Source organism: Lutra lutra, chromosome 10 (assembly GCF_902655055.1).
Source record: "Lutra lutra chromosome 10, mLutLut1.2, whole genome shotgun sequence".
Taxonomy (NCBI): domain Eukaryota; kingdom Metazoa; phylum Chordata; class Mammalia; order Carnivora; family Mustelidae; genus Lutra; species Lutra lutra.
This window is the reverse complement of record NC_062287.1, coordinates 11,707,246-11,728,435: the sequence shown is the minus strand read 5'-3', so window position 1 is coordinate 11,728,435 and position 21,190 is coordinate 11,707,246. Positions and strand designations below refer to the sequence as shown.

The 21,190-nt window shown below is 50.9% G+C and overlaps 1 protein-coding gene across 6 annotated transcripts in view; it reads left to right on the top strand.

Annotated features, from left to right (window-relative positions):
• Positions 1 to 5,738, top strand: part of CADM1 (cell adhesion molecule 1) — a 329,296-nt gene extending 323,558 nt beyond the window's left edge. For all 6 annotated transcript variants that reach the window (XM_047690774.1, XM_047690771.1, XM_047690769.1 and 3 more), the window contains 2 exons: positions 614 to 745; positions 2,730 to 5,738. In XM_047690774.1, the coding sequence (XP_047546730.1) occupies positions 614 to 745; positions 2,730 to 2,848 (251 nt within the window). In that variant the 3' untranslated portion in view covers positions 2,849 to 5,738. The remainder of the gene's footprint in view (positions 1 to 613; positions 746 to 2,729) is intronic.
• Positions 5,739 to 21,190: the final 15,452 nt, after the last annotated feature.

Below are 21,190 nucleotides of genomic sequence, written 5' to 3'. Positions count from 1 at the left end.
AGGAAACCCGTCTGTGGCAATGGACAATTATTCCTTGCTGTCTGTTTTTTGAAATAGGTTTTTAGGTTTTCAAAGGAGGCCTACTCCCTCGTACATCCTGAATGTAGCGAGCATGTCACCTGTCTTTAGTTTTATAAGCCTTGTTTTATCTCGAGGCAGCTGTGGCTTGTGAGCGCCTTCCCTGTGCACGTGCCTGGCGGGGAAGAAGTCGCTGGGCACCTACTGAAAGCTCCTGTCACCTCCCCTCCAGGGCCCGAAGGCGCCATCCCCAGTGCCCTTGAGTAGCTAGGTGGGCCTCCTGGTTGGGATCTGCAGCAGGACACAGACGGAGGGAGCACTAAGACCAGGCCAGCACCAGACAGACCGTTTCTTCTCTCCCTGGTCCCTTAGTGCTCCTCCGCTGCGTATCACAAAATTGCCTTGTGGGGAGAACAGATCGGTCCGGCACTGGACAGGTCAGTGTGTTCCCTTGGTGTCACCGGATCCACCTGGCTTGTCGCTCTGACTCCTCCATTAGAAAAGAAGGTGACCTCCGATCTGGAGGCAGCGTGGCCAGGGCTGCTGGTGTCTTGCAACGAGCTCTATAGCCCTGTTCCTTTTCTGATTCCGACAGATTCTCGAGCGGGCGAGGAGGGCGCCATCCGAGCGGTGGATCACGCCGTGATCGGCGGTGTCGTGGCCGTGGTCGTGTTCGCCATGCTGTGTTTGCTCATCATTCTGGGCCGCTATTTTGCCAGACATAAAGGTAAGCAAGGTGCTCCGGCAGGCAGGCGGCCCCCGCCACCACCGCCCCTGCCTCTGGGGACTGGACAGGGTTTTCTTCCATGGGCGGTTTCGATTATGTGGTCACACAGCCTTATCGAGGTTTCCCGAAACTGGGAGAGAAAAAAAAACCAGAAATCTTAGCAGCTGCTGATGAGGACTCCGAGGGTTGATGAGCCCTTCTTGATTTGGATTTTCTCTAAAAGCTTTCTAGACGTGGGATTCTGCACTCCGTAATTGAGCCTGGAGCAAAAATTATAAAAATAGGGGCCGGGGTGTGAGAGGTGGGGCGTGAACCCCAAAGCAATTGACATGGGAAGAACGTGCCCGTACCCTCTGCTGCTTTTTGGGAAGCAGGTGGACACGCAGTGCTGCCTGGTTCCAAGCTCTGGGGAGGATGGTCACAGCAGCTAGAATACTTCCTTGCTTTGATGTGCTTTAAAAGCCACATAAATATGTATTTTTTTTTTAAATTATCAGTGCAATTGATTTAAATTGCCATTAATCATCACACTTATCAGCTGTGCAGCCTGGATGGGCAATCATCTTTTCCAACGCTCCTCCTCTGTGCCCCATGCTGCTCTGGTCCCTCTTCCCCCGCTCTTGGTAATTTATTCTCCCTCTCTTTGTTGGCCCTTGTCTCTCTCCACTGTTTTTCTCCAGCTCTGTGCAGTGAGCTTGTGGGGTTTTCCTATAGCATTAACAAGCAGCCGCTTGCATACCACTGGATCGTAGAATTGGGGTTTGGGGAAGGCCCGCTGAGCCCAGCAATGGAGGCCCAAGGTACTTGAAACTACCTTGAGCACCTGCAGTGCCCGTCTCTGTGGGAACCATTTGGGAACCCTCTGCCCTGCCCAGGAGGCAGCCCGCTGAGCAGAGAACACCCAGCCTCTTGGCTTGATAGAGCCTGGGAGGGGAGGCTGGAGACCAGGGCCAAGTCGAGTCAGCAGCTGTGGAGAACGAGGGGCCAAAGGAAAGAAAGGGACAGGAGGGGGACATTTGACCGCCTGCTTGCTCAGATTTGTCACAGACGAAAACCTGAAAATACCACCACTGTATCAGCCTTTTTTTTCTCCTTAAGAATCTTCAAGAATACACTGTATCACGGGAGGAGGGCTGTTGGGTTATTGTAGGCAGGGCGAGTGCTACCTAGATGTCCTGCTGAGGGGCAGCCCTAGTCTCTCTCCGTAAACTCCCGTAAACGGTTGGAACCTGCCGATGAAAGTGTGTCCCCCTTGGAGCATCCTGTGTGTCGTCATTCTCCAGTGGCTGTGTCAATTAGCGAATCCATGAATCCGGGTCCGGGCTAGAGTCACACCTTGAGCAAGACTCACTTGTCCCTTAAGATAGACCTCAAGTCTTGATCCCAAGGGTTACGATAACCAGCTGCTTCTCGATCGGGAACCCCACGCTGAAGCGGGAAGCAGAAGACGGTCAGACGTGCCCATGCGGGCCCCCGCTGACTCACAAGGCAGCCAGGGCTCCCACAGACAGGAGGTGGGGGGGGCAGATAAACGAGCTGAGGCGACAGTAGAACATCATCAGGGCCCTAATTCATTAATTGGCTAATTGCTCTTCCTTGCTTTGGTCTTTAACCATGTGCGCGCACATCTCTGGTCATTGGTCCTGGCGTTGACTGTTCACACGTCAGTCAGCAGCTCTCCAGCTTTCTGCATTTTTAGCTCCCACTCACGTCTTCTTCTGCCGACACCCTCTGGTCATAATCACTGCTCTAATGTCTCATTTGCTGAATTATATCGCAGCGGTTCAGTTGGAGTGGTGCCTTTGGAACCCCCGGATGCCCATTTGTCTCACCCACCTCGCTCTCTCCTTCCAATTGTTTTTTTCCCCTCTGCTGCCTGCACACCACTTCGGCTGATGATGGCCATAAAGCAAGTTGCCATCTCTGTACCACTTTGCACAGAGGCCATCAGACAGTCACGGTGATTTACCCCTTCATCTTTCAGGTACATACTTCACTCATGAAGCCAAAGGAGCCGATGACGCAGCAGACGCAGACACAGCTATAATCAATGCAGAAGGAGGACAGAACAACTCCGAAGAAAAGAAAGAGTACTTCATCTAGATCAGCCTTTTTGTTTCAATGAGGTGTCCAACTGGCCCTATTTAGATGATAAAGAGACAGTGATGTTGGAACTTGCGAGAAATTCGTGTGTTTTTTTATGAATGGGTGGAAAGGTGCGAGACTGGGAAGGCTTGGGATTTGCTGTGTAAAAAAAAAAATGTTCTTTGAAAGTACACTCTGCTGTGACACCTCTTTTTTTTGTTGGTTGGTTGGGTTGTTTTGTTGTTGTTATCGTTTTTCTTTTTTGTTTGTTTGTTTTTAAGTTTTATTTCTTCCTACCAAGTCAAACTTGGATGCTTGGCTTTAGTTCGAGTAGACTGCAGAAATTCTGTGCCTTGTTTTTTGTTTGTTTGTTGTGTTCCTTTTTTTTTTTTCCTCTTTTTCCTTTGTGCGCATTTATTTTTCCCCAAAGAAATTTTGGATTTTTTTTTTTTTTTTCCAAAATCTCCCATTTTGGAATTTGCCTGCTGGGATTCCTTAGAATCTTTTTTCCCCTGATTTTGTTGTTGTTTTCGCTTTTTTTGTTGTTGTTGTTGTTGTTTGAAGAAACTGCTTTCTCTTCAAAGTTCAGTTCTATAAAAGGAGAACCAGCACAGTTTAGATTTCATAGTTCAGAATTTAGTGTGTCCATAATGCATTCTTCTCTGTTGTCGTAAAGATTTGGGTGAACAATGAGGACTCTTTGCTGCTACCCATGTTTCAAATACGTAGAGCAGTGAAGACTAGAAACTTAGACTGTGATTCAGAAAATGTTCTGTTTGCTGTGGAACTACATTACTGTACAAGGTTATCTGCAAGTGAGGTGTGTCACAATGAGATTGAATCTGTCTTTAATTCTGTATCTGTAGACGGCTCAGCATAGATGCCCCACACTGTCCAGAAAGGTTTGGGGGCGGAAAGGGCTCCTCCTTTTTCAATGCCCTAAATGGACCTGACAGGTGAGGTCTGTTCCTTTTATATAAGTGGACAAATTTGAGTTGCCACAGGAGGGGAAGTAGGGAGGGGGGGAAAGCTAGTTCTGCTCTGGTTATTTCTGTTCCAAACGATTCCATCCGCCTTTCCCAATCGGCCATACTTCTCACTAATTTGTAGGAAAAAGCAAGTCCGCGTGGCGTGTGAATGACTGGATGGGACAGGGTTGGTTTTTTGTTGGGTTTTTTTTTTTTCTTTGTGCTTAGTTAGGAAGGCAGTAGGATGTGGCCTGCATGTACTGTATATTACAGATATTTGTCATGCTGGGATTTCCAACTCAAATCCGTGTGAAACTTTCATTCCTTCAGATTTGGCTTGACAAAGGCAGGAGGTATAAAAGGAGGGCCGGTATTGTTCTCACACTGGTCTGCTGTCGATCTCAGTTCTCGAAAGGTCAGAGCAGAGGTGGAAAAACAGCATGTAGGGATTTTCAGTTACTTAATCAAAACTCAAATGTGAGTGTTTTTATCTTTTTACCTTTCATACACTAGCCTTGGCCTCTTTCCTCAGCCTTAAGAACCATCTGCCAAAAATTACTGATCCTCGCATGATGGCAGCCATAGTGCATAGCTACTAAAAGAAGTTACCTTGAACATATCTTAGATGGGGAGCCTCTGGAAAAGGTAGAGGAGTCAAGTTACCATTTGCATTTTTTTAAAGCAATGTGGGGATTTTCATTGATACGTCTAGGAAATCTAGAAGTAGTCCCGAAGGACGAAAACTAAAAACTCTTACCATATGTTTTGGTAAGGCTTCAGACTCCAGAATACAGTCCCTATGGAAAGATGGCATCAAAAAAGAGATCTATATATATATAAATATATATTATATAACATTTTCAGTGAGTAATTTTGGATTTTGCAAGGTGCATTTTTACTATTGTTACATTATGTGGAAAACTTACGCTGATTTATTTAAGGGGGAAAAAAGTATCAACTCTTTGTTATTTGAAAGTGTGTTTATTTTTCTTGTCTTTGTTTTAACCTTTAATAGAACCATTGCAATATGGGGGCCTTTTGGGAATGGACTGATATGTAAAAGAAAATCCATATTGAGCAGCATTTTGTTTTCCCCCCTCCTATCCCTAGGCACTTAACCAAGACAAAAAGCCACAACGAACATCCATTTTTCAATGAATTTTATAACGTGCAGCTCTATTCCGAGCCCTTAGCACCCATTCTGAGCATAGTATAACTGCATCAAAGGGTGAGAACCATTTAGCATGTCGTTGAAAGGTCTTTTCAGTTGTTCTTTTTAGGGGGAAGAAAAAAAAAAAAAAAGCCTACCATTGCTCACAAAATTGGCATCTCATTTTTGGGACCTCCCATCTTTGTTTTGAAAAGTGTACAGTAGTGCAGTGTTCCTGATGTAACTTTATGGCTTACAATGTTGACATGTCTCAGGTTCATGTGTTTCGATTGGTGTTTTCCGTCTCAGGTAGATTGCAAAGTGTAGGCCCCACACATTGGAAAAGAAAAATAAATAAATAAATAAAAATAAAGCAAAAACAGGAAATTATGGGTTTTAGTTGTATATTGGTTTATGTATTTTTTCTTAAGTATACAGTGCACTGTTTGAAATGTATTGTTGAGTATTACTTTGTACAGGTTGATCACTTTTTTTAGAGTGAAGAAAGAACAAACTTGTTTTTTGTGTTTTTTAAAGGAATATAAAATAATGAAGGATGTATCATTGATGCCAAATAAGCTTGTTCTTTAGTCACACGTCTTATTTTTCCCTTTAGGCCAGTTCTGTTTTTAAGGTGTACATGAACAATGTTATGGTGTAAGAAATTCCATATCCATATGTTCCCATTCGCATTTTGTATTGGTTCATGTATACCATTTTTACAAAAAAAAAAGAAAAAAAAAGAAGTACTATAAAATATCTGTCTTCTTAATAAAAAAAATTAATGTTACGAAGTGATCCTTTACTCTCTTTATGGACTTCTTACGGACGCCGGGGCGCGAGAGAAGAGATGGGGGCCCGGGTCCAGCTTCCTCCCCAGGGTCGGGCGTGGAGCCTGCCGGAGCCGGGCAGTACGAGCCTGGAGAGGCTGCCGGCCGGGCCGGGGCTGCGAACTGCTGTCTCTCTCCTCCGCTCACCCTCCCTGCCCTTGCTCTCTTCTCCCCCACTCAGTGCACAGGTGGGCCAGGTTGTCTGGCCTCGTGGACTCAGCGATTTGTGCAGGTGCGCGCCCGGGCGGTGATGAGCGGGCTGGGAGGGCCCCCGCCCACAATTCGCCTCCGCCCTCCCTCCCTCCCCCTTCACCCGCCACCCCCACCAACTTCCCTGTGTTGGCTGCTCCACCTGTCTCTGCCTTCGGGATTTCGTGTCTTAACAGTTCATTCTGCCTTCTTCATTTCAAGCGCTCTCTCCTGTAACACAAGGACGGTCCGCGGGGGACGCGCGCGGCCACCTGCGGAAGCCGGTTCTCACTCGCTGCTTAGGCGCGGGACTTCAAGACAGGCGCACAGCAGCATCCCGTGCGCTGTTGCCCCCCTTGCCTTGCAGGCCCAAGTGAGCAATGACTGCACTTCATGGTGACTGAGCTCACAAATCAGCGGATAATGTGTGAGCAGCCCCAAACCGCCCTTCGCCCAGCTGGGGCAGAGCTTCCTTCTCTCTCTCTCTCTCTCTCTCTCTCTCTCTCTCTCTCTCGGGCAGGTAATGCGGAGAGCTCAGCCGCAGAAGGAAAGGTAAGCTCCCGAAAAGTCCAAGGCTGTGCATTTCACTCTGGCCTCCTCCGGCCTGGCCTTGTCTCTTGCCTATCTCTGTACAAATCGGCCGATCGGATACACAGTTTCCCGGCGTCTGCGGTGTCTGCTGTGTGTTCACTGTTGTGATAAACACCGAGAAGTGTGTGATAGTAGCGGGAGACTAGCCAGGGCATCCGTCCCACCCACGTGAAACTGGGCCTCAGACCTGGGGGCCCTGCCGAATGATGGTTAAGGAGCCCCCAGGGTCCTGGGGGAATTTCCTGGAGAAGGGAAACGGGCTGGAGAGCCAAGACAGCTTCCTGGAACAAGCTGGAGTCCCAGGGGGCCCGAAAGCATGGGGCTACCATGAGGGAATGGTAGCCGAAGGCGCCGAGGGCAGTAAGCCCAGCCAGCCTGCTGGCCTGGGTCAGGGGAGAAAGCAAGCCAGATGAGACTTAGAAGGTAGGATCAGTCTGTGGCTGTTCTCAAAGCCCGGGCAGGAGAATCATGGTTTCAAGGGCCAGTCTGGGCCTCTGTCAGGGGCATGGAGACATGGGGAGCACTAATTCATTACAGCTTCTTCAGAAGGTGATAGAGGGCAGAGATTAGGAGGACGGGCTCCTGTCCCTGCTCCACCACACACTAGCTGTGAAACCTCAGGCCGGTGCCCCCCCCCCCCCCCCCCCCGCCGGGCCTTGGTCTCCTGCTCTGGAAGGTAAGGGTCCCCATAAGTGTTAGGAGAAATACATGAGAGAAACAGAAAGTGCTTAGCAAATAAGGTGGCAGACACAAATTCAGCCATACAGGATGGAGGGAGATGGAGTAAAGGGGTAGAGGCTTCCCCCATGGCTACCAAGAGGTGGGTACTGTCCATCCGAGGGGAGCTCTTTGGGCCCCTCCGCGTGTGGACACCGCATGTCCTCGTGAAGCTTGCCTTGGAAGGTGTAACCACCTCTGTCGCCTGGTCTGTAGCATGATGCTCCAGATTCAGCCGTGACCTACAGGGCAGGGACCCAGGTTCACTGAACTGAGGCAAGTGGGGGGGGCAGCTTGGTGCACACGGGACCCTTAGAGTTCCGCAGGGCATGCAAATGAGGAGGCGCCAGGAGCAGCCCACGTGAGCCTGATAAGTTGCCCAGTCGCTGGTTTGGCATGGAGCGAAAACGGCCCTCGTGCGCTCCGGAGGGTTCTCACGAATGTTTTGGCCTGCTTGCATTCTCCAAATACATCAACTGGAACCCCAAGGTGATATGCGGGCGTTAATTGGTGCGATCTTTCACTGTCCTCTGTCTACTTGAGATGTAATTCTTGTTCTGCTGTGGACTTTCCCCGTGGAGAAATGTTCCTTTGAGTCTGTCATCCAGAGCCTTAAAGCAACCAGGCAGGCACCGTGCTACAGGTAGGAGGACCCCGCCTGAGTGAAAGCGTTTTGTTTCCTTGTGAATTTGCCTCAGACCCTTTTTGTCAGGGTACTGAGCAGGCGGCCCTCGTTCATACAGAACTGGCAGCCCCGTGCCTTCGGAGGGAAAAGTCTGTCCACAGCCGCACGTGTATACCTTGGAAAGATTTCCAAAATGAAGCTGTTGGGTGTCCTAAGCCACTGCCCAGGACTCTTGACTGCCATCCAAAGACCTTGTGGGCCAATGGTCACACAGTGACAGGCACACACTAGGCACCCAGCAAGAAGTAGGCCGGAGACTGGCCGAGCACCGGGCGGCTGAGTTGCACTTTTGACTTAGTGTGAAGGTCACCAATTCTGTGTCTCAAAAACCTTGACATTTGCAAGTCCGTGCTCAGTGTAGGCAGCTTTCCCGCCGGTCTGGAGGACCTGTCTGCTTTGCTAACAGCCGGGTCATCCTCACAGACCTGCTGGGACAGAGTATCTGTTCCCCCACAGGGAAGGACGGATTTGGGAGTGGCTAAGCGGAGCCTCATTCTTGCTTCCGTATATTGTGAAGGGCCTTCAGAATGAGGCTGGGCACCTTAGAAAAATTCAAACCAGCTTTCTTGCCTTATTCGTGCTCATCTCAAAATTGTCCCATGTGCCTCTGATAGGAGGTATGGTATTCGATGCCCCCAAGTCGCTCTGCCCACATCATTACACATGCCAGAAAGAGGGCATCAGGCACAAGGATAATGCAAGCACCCCAAAACTGAGACTTGAAATCAGGAATCTTTTTGCAAGTCTTCTCGACCTCCCTTTCCCAGCTCTGCAGTACCCAGGAAATTGGTTGAGGTTATTATTTTTCATTCCAAAGTCTACTGCCCCTGCTGGCCAGTGCTGGGAATTGCACCTCAGTCCTTGCATATTTGGCTCGGGAATGCATCCCACGGAGGAACAGGAGTTAAAATCTACTGCTTTCTCTCTTGCCCATACACCCACAGTCTGTCCCATTCCACCGCCTCCTAACTCTCCGTGGCTTTGAGCTGTGGGGGCGGCGATTCTGAGAAAAGTGAGAAATCCTAGCGAGGCTCGCTCTTGCCCTGCGACTTCGGCCGCCCTCCAAACGTGCACCTGCTCAGTCATATTTCAGACACGTGATCGCCTTAAATTTTCCTTAAGTGCTATCTTCTCAGGTTAATTAATCACCAGGCTCAAACTTGCTGTTACCAGCAGGAAGTCCATCCTGAAGTCAGCAATGTCACGATTGCATCTTCTAATACTGTTTATCCTGCATTAGTGTTTACTTAGGGGGAAAATTGATCGGTAATTGATATTTCAGTCTTCCAGAGCTGGTGTTGGAAGAGCCTAATGCAAGCCTTTAATAGCAAGCAAATATTTAAATCCCTTAATGGTTGCTGAATATTGAAATGTGTGACTTTATTACTCTTTTTGGTTTGTTTTCTCTGTAGTTGTGTATTTCATCGTTTAAATTTGGAACAGATGCTGGCAGGCTCCAGTCTAGCTAATCCACAAAAGCTGTTTGCCCAGACACAGCAGACCTGATTAAAAAGTATTGCTATGGAAGGAAGTCTTCTGCACTAATCAGTCTCTGTTAGCTAGTGACGAAATTACTATCCATCTCTCTCTCTCTTTCTCTCCCTCTCTCTAGGCCTGTTTTCTCTAACCTCCTCTCCCAGAATAAAGTGATGGGGGCAGCTATAGTGTTGCAATTAGGAGCATGAATCCTTTATCGTTTGGACAAGGAAGGGAAAATGCCATTACTGTCAACTGAAATGTCCTACTTGGGTTTTTTGCTCCTACTTCCCTGCCAAAGCCCATTGCTGCTGCTGAAAGTTTATAACATTCACAGCTGTTCTTGATGGCTTGATTCTTAACACAGCCAGAAATGTAGCCCGGGAGATGCTTAAGACAGTTTATGGAAAATATTAGATTTCCTTGCAGAGACACCAATGCATCGAGAAGGGTCTTGAGTCACGTTAGACCCAGCCAAGATCACCAATTTTCTCCCTTTCTGGCTTCAGTTACAAAAGCTTATTGCTTTAAAAAAAAAAAAAAAAAAGCAGGCCCTCTTGAATCCTCTGTGTTTTCCCGGTTGGTTTCTATCAGCACCCACAAGTCTCTGGCTATGGCGGCCACTGTCTCACCACCCACCTCCAGCAGCCGTGGGATCTGACCAGAAGCAGTGCCTTCAGAAGTGGAAAGAGCGGGATGCTACAGAGTGGACAAGAACTCCCCAGGGACCCAGCCGATGGGAGCTGAGACTAGGTCATCCAGCCTGGGGGCTCCAGAAACAGAGGTGGCTCTGGTCAAGGCCACCGCCGCCGCCATCCTAGCCCAGAGGTGGGGGCCCTCCCTGTGTGGCAACCCCGTGGGGCCCTCAGGAATGCCAGAAGTGACGTAGTGAGTTTGCTAGCTCCAGCCATACAACCCTTAGGTAGGAACTTCCAGGAACCAAGCTCCCTTTGGCAGGTCCAGAGGGAGTGGCTCCTCAGTCTCCAGTGCTCGGAAGGCTACGAGGACAAAGCAGCAAGCCGTGCATCACATGAGGCTGCACTCTCAGACCGTTTCTGCAAATGCATGTCCAAAGCCATGTGTTTCTTCGCCCCAGAGTGCCTCCCCAGTCGTGCTGGGAAGGAAAGGTAGCGGGCACGGCCGGCAGGCACCAGCCGCCTCCCTCCGCCCGCCCTTCCCCGGTCCCCTCCGCTCTAGCTGTGGCCACAAACACCCCCAGCCAGTTGCTGCCACTCCCCCACTGTTTTCATTCTCTGCTTTCTCCTAAATGGAAACCATTAATCATACTAAATTGTGCAATGATTCCATGATAGGGAGAATGCTGATGGCAAAAATCATTCTCCTTTGTTGTGCCAGGCAGGCAAAAGGCAGAAGCATTTGCTCATTGCCCTGCCCGGCTCCTTGCAAATGCTGACCGTGTGTTTGCCCACGCGGCTGCCTCTGTGCACACAGCTTAATTCTAGCACCGGTCTAAGGCGTTCCGACTGTTGACAGGATACGAGGCACCCGGCCACCTCTTCCTTATTCCAAGGACTACGAGTAAGACGTGTAATCGTGGGCACTCCCAGAAGTGTTTCCCATCTGGGGGTAGGGGGGCAGATCAGGGGGATGGGTGCCGTGAGACCTGTGCAAAACCCAAGGTGGTCTCAGATGGGCTGAGCCGGCGGGGTTCACTGTGCCCCCCGCCCCGCACACGTCTGCCAGCTGGATTTCCGAAGGAGCCAGGTGTGGGTACCAAGGAGGCTTTTCGCCTTTCAGAAGTTGATGTCTGCTCCGCTTTCGACAAGCCTCTTTGTAAACCACCCCTTCTGAATTAGAATCATTTTCCAAAAGCTCTTAAGCTATGATTAATGCCAGGGCTGTTTTTAACAATCATCCTGCCAGTCTTAAGCTGTAGTCATTTTCAATAATTTGGAGTGCTCAAAGGCAAGCCAGGAGTTTGTTGACAACAAAACCCATAAGCGTACAGCCAGGCAGCCACAAAAGATGGAAAAGCAAAGGGACCATTTGGGCTTAGCTGGCTTTTGCTCCCAGAGTTTCACCACTAAAAGTTTGATTGAACGCTCACAATGCATTAAGGATCCAACTGTGAACACGGCTCGGCAAGAGGGCTGCCAGCCCAGCTTTTGTGCGAACAAACGAGCAGCATGTTTGGAGGCCCCCTGGTTTATTTATGGACATGTGTGGTTCATTCATGCCGTCCCCAAACCAGAGAGCCCTCGTTTGTCTTCCCTTTGCCAACATCAAAGACCGGGACAGAAATGCAGTTGCTTTCCTCTGGGGCTGTTTACTTCCCGTGAATGCTGAGCGAGTCCTGGGCCAGGATTTGGGAATCCAGCTCCGTGCACGGCCCGGCCACTTCCCCAGCCGTGCGTCCTGTCTCCTTCATCTTGGCAACTTCATGCTAGACCATCCATCTGTTTGAAAGCCCAGGCCGAAGCCATGGCTTGAAATGTCCATGATCACAGATTTACTCGGACTCAGCCTCAGATACCACTCATTTCTAGCTCATTACTTCCTCCAGTAGGAAAGGGTCAGCTCTGGGTGATGGGAGTTTAACCCAATGAATTTGCCATGATTGATGGAGATCTTTGTCTCCATCCCACCCCGCCATCGCACTAGCTGGTACACAGGTTACACGGCTAGTCAGGGAACACGCGGACTTCTGGGGAGAGCTAGAGCTAACTTCCAGTCGACCCCCTTCAGGAATCACAGCCGGAGCAGGGGGCAGTCCTTCGTTGAACGTGGTCTCAGAGGCCTCTGTCCTGTTGCCTGTAGGGGCCTGTGGCCCTCTCTTCTGAGGCTGAATGAGCAGATCTCTGGTGTTTCACTTCTGCGTTGTGTCTGGCTTGGCCAGAAGTGCCCCCTAAAATACTACCAGTCCGCCCATGACCAGTCTACTAGGGTGTCTCCCCACCCCTTTAAGGGTTTTTCTGTTTTTCTTCCAGCAGCTTTTCAGAGGCCTCACTGGGACACGATCCCCTCTAGCATGGCACCTGCCTTAGGATCACTGGGCTCTGGGGAAATGAAAACTTTCCTCCACGCCTGCCCTTTTCCTTACACTCCCTCCGCCAGGCAGCAGCATCAGCAGCCACTCAAAATGGGGTGCTGGGGGGGCCATCCTTGATTCCCCCCTCTCTCTCGTCTCCTACTTCTAACCCATTCCCGACTCCTGCCCCCTGTACCCTAAACTCTTCTCTGGCTTGACCCAAGCTCATCCTGTCCCCTCCGTCATACAGCCCTTTCCCTCCCACCGCAAGAGGAAAGAAGACAGCCGCTTCTGCTTTTCGGGCTGCCCCCCACCCCTGCACCTGTCCCCTACCCCATCAGAGTCCTAAACAAAAGTAAACCGGCCCCTCCCTACCTCTCCCACCAGGCCTGGGAAACCACTCCTGGTTGACCTTTGGCTTCAGGATCCATGCAAATGCTCCCCACCTAAATAACCTTAGTTTGGCTTTTCAGCCTCACCGGTGGCCTTCCAGCACCCACAGCCCGGTCCCCACCCCTACCCGGGGCCTTCCTCAAGCTCCCGCCCCTTGCCTGCGGTCCACACGTCTGTGCCTTTGAACTTTCCAAGAGCCCCTCCCCTGGGTTCCTGCTCTGAACCTGCCCAGCCTCCCATGCTTAACGTCCACCGCAGTCCTTACGGCATACCTGACCCGTTTGTTTACCTTTCTGTCTCCCTCCATAAAACAGTGACCTCCTGGAGAGTAGAGCCTATATCTGATCCCGCTCTATCTCTGAAGCCACACGTAGTATCAGGCCGTGTGCTCCATAAATTATTGAATAATAAGAGAGAGGTTTTTTTTTTCATCTATGGTCGGACTGGTCTTTCATCTGTCTCTCTCTTTTCCTGGAAATATCCTGGTAAGGCCTGCTTTCCCTCTCTCTCCTTTCTAACCGGCAATTCTGTAGTCTCTGCAACTCCTTCTGTCTGCTTTGCTGAATTTCTGTTTTGTTTTCGGTTTGGTTTCGATTCTGTTTTCTTGCTGTCCTGGTCAACTTTGTTTTGTCTCATCTGTCCCCCTTTCTGTCTTGCTCTGGGCCGGTTTTACCCATGAAGGTCAACATGGGTGTGCCTCCGTCCTATCAACATTTCCAGACCCTCTGAACACATTTGAGGGCCAGAAAGGAAAAAAAAAAAAAAATGAGCACCAAATACAGAGAAGAAAACTGTAAAATCAAAATCATTGCATGTTTAATTAAATATCTACAAAACTGTAACGTTGTCAACCAGTAAAGTACAACCAAGCTGCCCGGGGACATAATCAACTATAAATTGTATACGGGGGTGGGGGGGGCTGTAACAGATTTTGCTGTAGTGCGGGATAGAGGCTCAGTAAGAAGAGGTCCTAGAGCCTGCAAAGCCTGGAAACCAGGCCCACCTGCCTTTCTTCCCTCGCCTGCTTTCTCCCACCCTCTCCTGCTCTCTCCTCTCCTCTCTTCTGAATTTTGCACCTGACCCCACACAGGGGCAGGTTCATGAGGGAGCCAGTGCAGGAAAGGCCGAGACCTTCCAGGTGGACAGAGCACCAGAGTACCTTCCTGGGAGACTGACACTTTGCAAGGATCTGACAAATAGACCGGGGGACTCGAGAGGGAAAGCTGAGCTGCCCCAAACACGCGGAGAACACTGTAAACGTCCCTTAGCGGCCGATTCTCTTGGTTTCGGCGACGGCAGTCTGCAGAGATAGCCGACCCACACGCCCAGCTTCCCATCTGTACGGCACATCGTCAGTGTGGACACCCTGGGCTTTGGAGGGCGGGTGACTTCTCTGCCCCATCGCTGTTTCCCAGCTTTTGGGTTTTGTTTTGGTGTGTGCGTGGGAGGGAGGCCGGCTGCTGGGTGATGAGCTCCGGCTCCAGGAGCCAGCATACATGAGTAGTGTTTCCAGCTGTGCCTCTGATTCAGCCCGTGACCTTGGGCAAATTGCTTCCTCCCCGGGCCCTGCTCTCCATCTATAAAGAGCCTCAATCCCAAATTGTTTCGAGTTATTTGTTTGTAAAGTACTTTGACATCTCAGATCCAAGGCATGGTAAAGAGCAGAAATACTGCTGTTGTTACAGTGCATTTAAAACCCCCAACAAAATGCCTCGCAAGCTCTCGGGTTGAAAATTAAGAAGCTGTAATAATTGACCACTAATTCCACTGCTGCTTTATGCTATCCTTGCCGTGCTGAGATCATGCAATTTTTGCCCTTTTTTTTCTTTAAAAATAAATAAAGGTTCCTTTGTGAAGAACGGATTTCATTTAGTAAATAATTTTGACTCGTGTAATTACTTCTGTGACTTTTCTTCACTCTCTTGGCTTCGCTGGAAAAAAGAAAAAAAAAGCCTCACCCCCAGCACAGCCCTCCCATCCCCGGTGCTCCGTAACGTAATTGTGCAATTAGGAAGAAGTGGCCGGAGCTTCGTGTGTGTGTCTCTCTTTTAAGTTGGGAGTCTGGCTTTGACTCCCCGCTTGCTGGAGTGGGCGAGCCAGCCCGTTATTAAAAAAACAATTATGCTGTTAAAAAATCAGGAGCTGCACAAGTGAATCACATCGATTGGCAAGCGCTGGTCAGTTATCACCAGAAGGTCCTGACAACACACTAATAGGTTTTTCTGAAGATCCAATCAAATTTTCTAGGCAAAGGCTTGAGGTGTTCCACATGGGATAATGCTTGTCCTGGCTAGTATTGATTTCGGTGTGGCTCTCCCCTCTCTCCCCCCTCACCGGCTTGCACTCTTCAGCGGCTGCTACCTTTTTTTTTTTTCCCCTGTAATAAAGACTTGAGCTTTGTATTCCATTTTAACAGTTTGATGAGGGGAGGGGGTGCCTCGAAAGCCTGGTCTGTCCTTGACGGTGCCTCTGGGCACTATCTCCTTTGTTACTCTATCCTTAAAGTCAGATACACAATCTGACTACTTTGGGCTCTGCTTCTCCCTGACCTTGTAGATTTTATTCTCAAAACTGCTTCTGGCCCACAGCCAGCAGGCCCTCTGAGAAGGGATTCGGTGGGAAAACCTTTTGGGAGGGAGGGATGCAGTGGCTTGAAGTCACAGAGGTTTCCAGTTCCCTCACGGAAGTGAATTCCTTGGGCTAGGAGAGGGTGTTGGTCCAGGTGTGAGTGTGAGTGTGTGTGCACGTGTGGTGGGAGGGAGACAAGGCCTCTGGTCAGGACAGTTGTACAGACCGTTCACTCGACGAGAGTGTCAGGTCAAGGACAGGGATCCATCGTTTGCTAGCCAAGCATGGAGACCCACCGACCCATTGCGTCTGCTTGGAAGGCATGCCTATTTTCCGATTCACACAAATATGTTGCATGGCCCATGGGTAGCCTGGAGAGAGGCCGTAGCAACCCAGTGCCTCCAGGACCCAGAGTAGCTCTGCTATGGGGCACGGCCTGTCTGGGCCCTGGCCGCTCCCCATGTCATCCGTGGGTGACAGTGGCAGCAACGGGAAACACCGCTTGCACGAACTTTAGCTTCCTCATCATAGCAGGGAGGCGTCTGGGGGCTCTGAGTCAGCAGATACCTCCCCCAGCCAGCCTCTTCTGCTACTTCACCTCCCTCAGGACCCCCCCCCCCCCGTGTGGACTGGGCAAGGGGTGCCATCCCTCTTGTCCCTCCTGCCCAGTCTCCCAAAGGACATGGGCTTTGGTTTTTTATTTTTTTAAGATATTTATTTATTTGACAGGTCACAAGTAGGCAGAGAGACAGGCAGAGAGAGGAAGGAAAGCAGACTGCCTGCTGAGCAGAGAGCCTGATGCAGGGCTCGATCCCAAGACCCTGGGATCACGACCTGAGCCAAAGGCAGAGGCTTTAACCCACTGAGCCACCCAGGCGCCCCGACATGGGCTTTGTTATCAGCAGACCTAGCTAGGTTCCAATGCCGACTCCTTTGCAATAAAAGTTGACTGTGGGTAAGGCTCCGAGTCTGTTTCTTCAACCTGAAAATACCCATCTCACCCCAGGTTGTGGAGACCGGGTAGATAAAAATGCTATGGGATTGTGCAAATGTTGCTTATAGGTTCTTGAACTTCTAGGCTCCGGGAGTCCTACCTCCTCCTTGGGGCTTCCCAGACCCGGCGGCCTGGAGCCCCTAGACAGACTCAAACCAATTAACACTTGGTTCTATCCTGACACATTTTCCTCGCGTCATCCCGAGTGTGTGTGTCTCTCCACGCCGGGCTGTTAGCTCCTTGCACAGCGGGGTCGCCTCTTACACGTGTCCCGGATTCCCCAGGGCTCACACCGGCTACTTGGAGAACTCCTTGACTCCCCTGGGGGCTTGGTGTTACACGACTTTTAGTCTGTAGCACTTCCCACCTAGGAAGAGTCTTAAATGGAATCCGTAGCTTTGGTTTTGTTCATCCAATCATAGAATCCAGAATGTCAAATCTGCAGGGCACCTCCGAGCTCATCCAGTCCAACCCTCTCATTTTATACACTTCGATTACAGGTGGCCTCATAGGGACATGCCAAACACCTGCCACCGAGGGGTGATGTTCCTGATCCCTCCTCCCCAGCCAAGACCCCTGAGCCACCTTAATGACGGACCTGTGCCTTGCCACCCACCACCAGACAGCACGCTGCTGGGAGAGCCGGTGGGGCTCCAGCGGGGGGCGGGGGGCAGAGGGCATGCCTGGAGCTCATTCACAATGCAGATCTGCAGGCCCCACCTGTATCTTTTGAATCCGAGGCTCTAGGAGCAGGGCCTAGCAGCCAACACGTCCAGGCGTCCTTTAGAAGATTCTGACGCAGGGGAGCCCCTGGCTACTACAGGGGAAAAGGTGCCAGGCTTCGAGCCAGCCAGCCAGCCTTTGAGTCCAGCTCCACTACTGAGCCTGGAAAGCAGGAAGCAGGGCGCTCAGCGCACTAGCCCTTAGTGCACACGTGCCGAGATGACACGCCCGGCACATAGTAGGCACTTAAGAAACGCTCGCTGAATTTGAATTGCCACTTGTCTCGCGTGAGTGGCTGCATGGCTGATTGCAAGGCTGATTGGAGGACATGCAGCTTTCATCACCTTCATCAGGAAAAACAAATCTATTAAATGTCTAAACGCTCGCTCCTCTGTCCTCTGTGTACAGAGAAAAGCATTCCAGAAAACGGGAGACAACCAGGCAGAGCGCAAAGGCCAAAGGTTTTGAAATCAGGAGCGTCGTGGTCCGAGGCCCAGCTCCACGGCTCACCGGGTGATCCTGCCGGACCGGCATAGACACCCCCACCCATTCCACAGCTATTTGGGGAGTCCTACTATGTCCCTGGCAGTGCACGAGGCATGGCGAGCACACAAGGGAACAAGCTGGATAAGGTTTCCGTGGCAGATCAAATACCCCACTTGCCCCTACCCCAGGTCCCAGCCCCCTCGCCATTGGACGGGGTATGTGGCAGGGAGCAGAGGGGATGTCCCACACAGGAGTCTAGAGTCTCTGTCCCCCACCCCTGCCGCCCACTGAGAAGGGCGGGTGTTCCCGAGGGCATAGCACACGGTGCTAGCGCCTTTGCTGTTCCCAATCCCCAAGTGATCATGGGACACACAGCATGGCAGAGAAACGTGACATTGGGGATTCACGTCTCTGTGGCAAAGCCGCCGCCTCTCCTGGCTAATACAGACCGAGCCCCCATGAGTCCTGCACCCAGTAAGCCAAACAACACACACACAGTGGCATGTTCGGCTACGATGGTGAGAAGGGCTATGAAAGGGACATGGTGGCCGCTATCCAAGCACGTGTAAGGGGAGGGCTTATCCCATCTGGAGAGTCCCAGGGAGGCTTCTCTGGGGAGGTGAAAGGTGAGACCAGAGGGATGCCCAGGAAGGATCTCAGCAAAAAGCGCCAGGAGAGGTCACGCCCAGGCAGAAGAAACAAGCATGGCCAAAGGCCCTAAAACAGACAAAGACCAGGCCAGCAAGGCAGGAGTGCCAGGGACCAGCAGGGGATGAAAAAGGACGTGGGCTAGAACCAGATCAGGGAGGATTCCGTGGCTATGTTAAGGACTTGGGATTTTATTGTAAAACAAATAGTACACCAAAGGTTTTTTTTTTTTTTAAGGTTTTATTTATTTATTTGTCAGAGAGAGAGAGAGAGCGAGAGTGAGCACAAGCAGATAGAGTGGCAGGCAGAGGCAGAGGGAGTAGCAGGCTCCCTGCCGAGCAAGGAGCCCGATGTGGGACTCAATCCCAGGACTCTGGGATCATGACCTGAGCTGAAGGCAGCCGCTTAACCAACTGAGCCACCCAGGCGTCCCAGTACACCAAAGGTTTTTAAAAGGCAGCAACAAGAAATCTGCTTCTTAAAATGTTCCGTGCCTCACCTTCTTCGTCGGTACAACAGACGTAAATCTATGTGTGTTTCAAGGACCTGTCAGAAAGAAATGAAATAATGTCTGTTACAACATGGCGCCTTAGAAGGATCCGGCCCCTTCTCCCTGGTGCCTTCCTGCTTACAGTTTGTATCTAGCCCAAGCATTCTTATAGATACGCTTGCTGTTTGTGGGGAATACCGAGATTCAGGAAGAGACCCAAGATACCCTTGCAATAAATAACAGCTGATGTTTATTGAGCACTTACTGTATATATAAACTGACGTTTATTGAGCACTTACGGTATGCCAGGTACTGTTCTAAGTGTCAACTCACCAAAACCTTAAAGGGTAGGTACTAGTATTATAATTATACCCATTTTACAGGTAGGAAACCCGACACAGATCGGTTAAACTAATTGTTCAAGATCACACAACTGTCGACAGCATGGCAGGCTTTAAATCCGGACGTTCTGACGCCAGGACCCTCCCTCTAAAACACTATACTGCACAGCCTCTTGGACAGAAATGGGATTTTAGGGAAACGAAGTGGTCAGCAAGAGCAGCTCTGGCCCAACCAAAGGGGTGGGTAGGAGAGCTGGACTGTGAGAATGGTGGATGCACCACCCCAAGTTGCAGACCGGAGGCCCCCACCAGCCAGAGGCAGAACCCGCAGCTGACCCAGGACACGGTCCCAGCCTCCCACTGCATCCTGGGTCAGGGAGGGAGCATGTTCTCTGAGTCAGCCTCTCAGCTTCTGTGCACCCCTTCTAGAGATGCTCTCTGCCGGGACAGCCCCCCAGGACATGGGGGGGTCTGCTCGGCGAGACCCCTGGAGCCAAGCAGAGACACTGGTAGGGCCGTCTTCCCTGGTGGGGGGAACGGTCCTGAGTGGGGTGCGAGGCGTGTGCCTGAGGCATGGTGTCAGCAGAGCCCTTGGGGAGGGAGGGCGGGCCTGCCCAGCTGGGCTTTGAGGCCGGCAGGCAGGACAGCCTCCCCGCTCCCGCCACTCTCTGCAGTCAACCAGAAAGTCAGAAAATGTGCTCGGCGACCAGCGAAGCAGATGGTTGAGAATATCATGTGTATACAATATTTATGAAATGTGCGCTGAGCAGAGCTGTGGCTGAGACTTCCGTCCCAGGCAGAGTAATTCAGCCCTGTGTGATGAACAAGATGGTAATTGGGGTAGTTCCAATTTACTAACCATTTGCAAAAGATTACATACCTCTCACATAGCATCCTCTCCTAATCTTACTTTAATGAACACTACTCTATCTGGATGTATAATTTCAGGGTGGGGGGGGGACAATCTCTAGCCTAGAAGGCAAAGCTGTAGCTAATACATTAACATCCAAATTAGAGAGAGGGAGAATAATTGTGAGATCTATAGCTAAAGTAATTTGAAGCCCCCCCCCCTTTCTACACAGTAAAAGACAGAAGCGCAGTGGGGACGGCTTTTGATACCACCAAGCACTTGGACGTGGGGCTTAAAGACTTTCTAAGATGGCAGCCTCACCCGGAATCTTTTACTTCCCCTGACGAGCAGCGCCCCCCTCCCTGCCCACTCCGTGGGGGTGTGTTTTCAGCTGATCTTTGCTGCCAGAAAGGGGCTGTCCTTGTATTAGGAGGGAAGACCGTCCAGTTCCAGGGCACACAGGTTGTTGCTATGCTGCCTTCCCTAAAAGCCTAAGGCTGTTGGGGGGGGGGGGCAGGGAGGACAGGGATCCTTAGGAGTGAGTTGATGATTTCTACCTCAGTTTCATCATCTGTAAAGTGGGACGGTGGGATGGGATGATAATGCTGCTTAATCCAGGTCTTTGTTCAACCATTTTAATTGAGTCCAGCACTTTCCTAGGTGCGGGGAACAGAGGCTTAAAAATAAATGTTCTCAAGGGTGTTCACATTTTCATGGACCAAAAAAAAAACCCATTCCGTCTGTTAGGTGCTAGGACGAGGACAGGTTCTCTGCATCCAGGGGACTGGGGAAAGGCTTGGCCTTCCTACAAATCCCTGGGTGACCCAACCCACTTTCCAGCCTGGGTGCCTGGGAAAGGCCCCTGGGGTGGGCCTGGCCCTAGGTCAGCCCCGCCTTCCACTGGCACCCCTTCGAGGCGTTGTCTGCATTTGCAGCTTGAGCAACAGTAGGGACTAGTGGGAGGCAGCTGTGCCGGCTCCTGCTCCAGGAAGGAGGCTGCAGAGCAGAGACCCAACTCGCGGTGCTCCTTCCTGCCCAAGGGTCTCCCTCCTGCCAGGAGCTCGGTCCCTGGCTGGGGGAGGTGAGGTGCACCACCCTCTACCCCCCCAACGCACCAGGGCATCTGGGGAAAGGTTCGAGGGGCCGAGGTCAGAGAACACAGCTTTGGAACACAGCACTCTTGGAAACACCCTTCTAGAACCCCTTTCCCAGTTCCGGTCTGCAAAGCAGAGCAGGTCTGTAGGGGCGAGGCCCTCCACTGTGCTCTCCCTG